General features: G+C 48.5%; 1 protein-coding gene across 1 annotated transcript; it reads left to right on the top strand.

The window, feature by feature from the left end:
• Positions 1-575: 575 nt before the first annotated feature.
• LOC115307401 (potassium voltage-gated channel subfamily E member 2-like) lies at positions 576-935 on the top strand. Its single transcript, XM_029959250.1, has one exon. The coding sequence runs from the start codon at positions 582-584 to the stop codon at positions 933-935; it is 354 nt and encodes a 117-aa protein (XP_029815110.1). The 5' UTR covers positions 576-581.
• Positions 936-2,088: the final 1,153 nt, after the last annotated feature.

Raw genomic sequence — 2,088 nt, 5'->3', positions numbered from 1 at the left:
ACCCCACTGGGTCTCTGAACACACTGAACCCCTGTCGTGGTTTGAGACCCCCAAAAATCCAATTTCCGAGTCCAAGCCCCCCTCCCACAACTCACCCCAGTGTGAGAGGGGTTTTCCAGACACAACACAAGACTCAGTATGGGGGGGGGGGAGAGAATTATATTACAATCATTACACAAATAAATATTATAATACATTATATACACAATCCCAACTATCTGTCCTATAGTAAAGAAGTATATTTACATTGGATCAAATCTCTTCTCCCTCCAACAACATCCTCATCCTTCTTTTCCAGTCTGGTGTGATATGTTTAAATTTTGCAGGGGTGCTGATTGGGTCAACATCAAGAGATCCCACCCCCTCGGGGGTTATCATTTTTTTTAACTCCAGGGGGAAAAATCCTTTTTTCCCCACCACAACCCCTCAGACTGGGGATTCTCAGCTGCCTTAAAGTGGCCCTTCCAAGCAGCAGAGGGGGTGTTGGTCATGAATTGCCCTCACACAGACCAAACACGGCAATGAGACCGTTTGATCACCAATATCTGATTCAAATGAGCGTGGTGTTGTCCGCAGCGAGGATGGCCGAGGTGAAGAACCTCACCTGGGCGGTGGAGGACATTTTCAAGGACACCTTTCTCAGCTACATGAACGGCTGGAGGAGGAACATGACGGAGGCGGCGACCAAGCTGCAGGCCCAGGTGGCGGCCGAGAACTTCGACTACGTCATCCTGTACCTGATGGTGATGATCGGGATGTTCTCCTTCATCATCGTGGCCATCCTGGTGAGCACCGTGAAGTCCAAGAGGAGGGAGCACTCCAACGACCCCTATCACCAGTACATCGTGGAGGACTGGGGAGAGAAGTACAAGAACCAGGTGCTGATCCATGAAAATCCGGGAGCGAGGGATAAAATGAGCCCCGAGTCGCCCTGAGCTTCGGGAAACGCCGGCGGGGAGGAAATCAGGGAGTCCCACACAGGGAACCCACTGGGATTATGAAACCTGGGAAACCGTTCGTTAAATTAACACACAGGTCGAGGTATAACGGAGGAAACCAACTGCACTGGTTCCCATCAACCTGACTGGTTCCCAATCCACCTTACTGGTTCCCAACCAACTCTACTGGTTCCCAGTCCACCTTACTGGTTCCCATCGACCTTACTGGTTCCCATCCACCTTACTGGTTCCCAGTCCACTTTACTGGTTCCCATCCACCTTACTGGTTCCCATCGACCTTACTGGTTCCCAACCAGTCTTACTGGTTCCAAATCCACCTTACTGGTAACCAACCCACCTTACTGGTTTCCAATCAATCTTACTGGTTCCCATCAACTTTACTGGTTCCCATCAACCTTACTGGTTCCCAATCCACCTTACTGGTTCCCAATCCACCTTACTGGTTCCCAATCAATCTTACTGGTTCCCATCAACCTTACTGGTTCCCAATTCACCTTACTGGTTCCCAATCAGTCTTACTGGTTCCCAATCCACCTTACTGGTTCCCAATCCACCTTACTGGTTCCCAATCAATCTTACTGGTTCCCATCCACCTTACTGGTTCCCATCCACCTTACTGGTTCCCATCCACCTTACTGGTTCCCAATCCACCTTACTGGTTCCCAATCTACCTTACTGGTTCCCAACCAGTCTTACTGGCTCCCAGTCCACCTTACTGGTTTCCATGAGGACCTTGGCACGGCCCATTGTGAAATTCCCAGGAAAAATGTCTGTTTGTGCTTCGCTCTGAGATTTTCTGTTCTTCGGGACAATAAAACCAAGAGAACGAATAATTTGATGATTTTGGCATCTTTTTTTCCAAATCCAGAAGCAGCTCTGCATGTTCCCACCTTGGAATAACTGCGAATTAGTGGCCAGAAGTGCTGACTTAGAGCTAAACCGAACGCCTTAAGCCCGGCTTAAAAATAACTCGCAAATATAGAGGAAAATCTCCAATCTCCATTTATTGAGTGAACAATGGGTTAGGATGTGAATCACAGGAGGCAACTTATCCCTCCATGCATTCACTCCAAACCACTTTTTAATGCTCTGACTCCCATTTCCATGTCATTATTCCTTGGCAGCAAAG

The sequence above is a fragment of the Manacus vitellinus genome, unplaced genomic scaffold (assembly GCF_001715985.3).
Source record: "Manacus vitellinus isolate BGI_N305 unplaced genomic scaffold, ASM171598v3 ctg7180002438641_pilon, whole genome shotgun sequence".
In the NCBI taxonomy this organism is placed as follows: Eukaryota; Metazoa; Chordata; class Aves; order Passeriformes; family Pipridae; genus Manacus; species Manacus vitellinus.
This window is presented reverse-complemented; position numbering and strand designations above follow the sequence as displayed.

Coding starts and splice junctions, on each gene's coding strand:
- LOC115307401 (XM_029959250.1), top strand. CDS start 582: ATGGCCGAGGTGAAGAACCTCACCTGGGCGGTGGAGGACATTTTCAAG.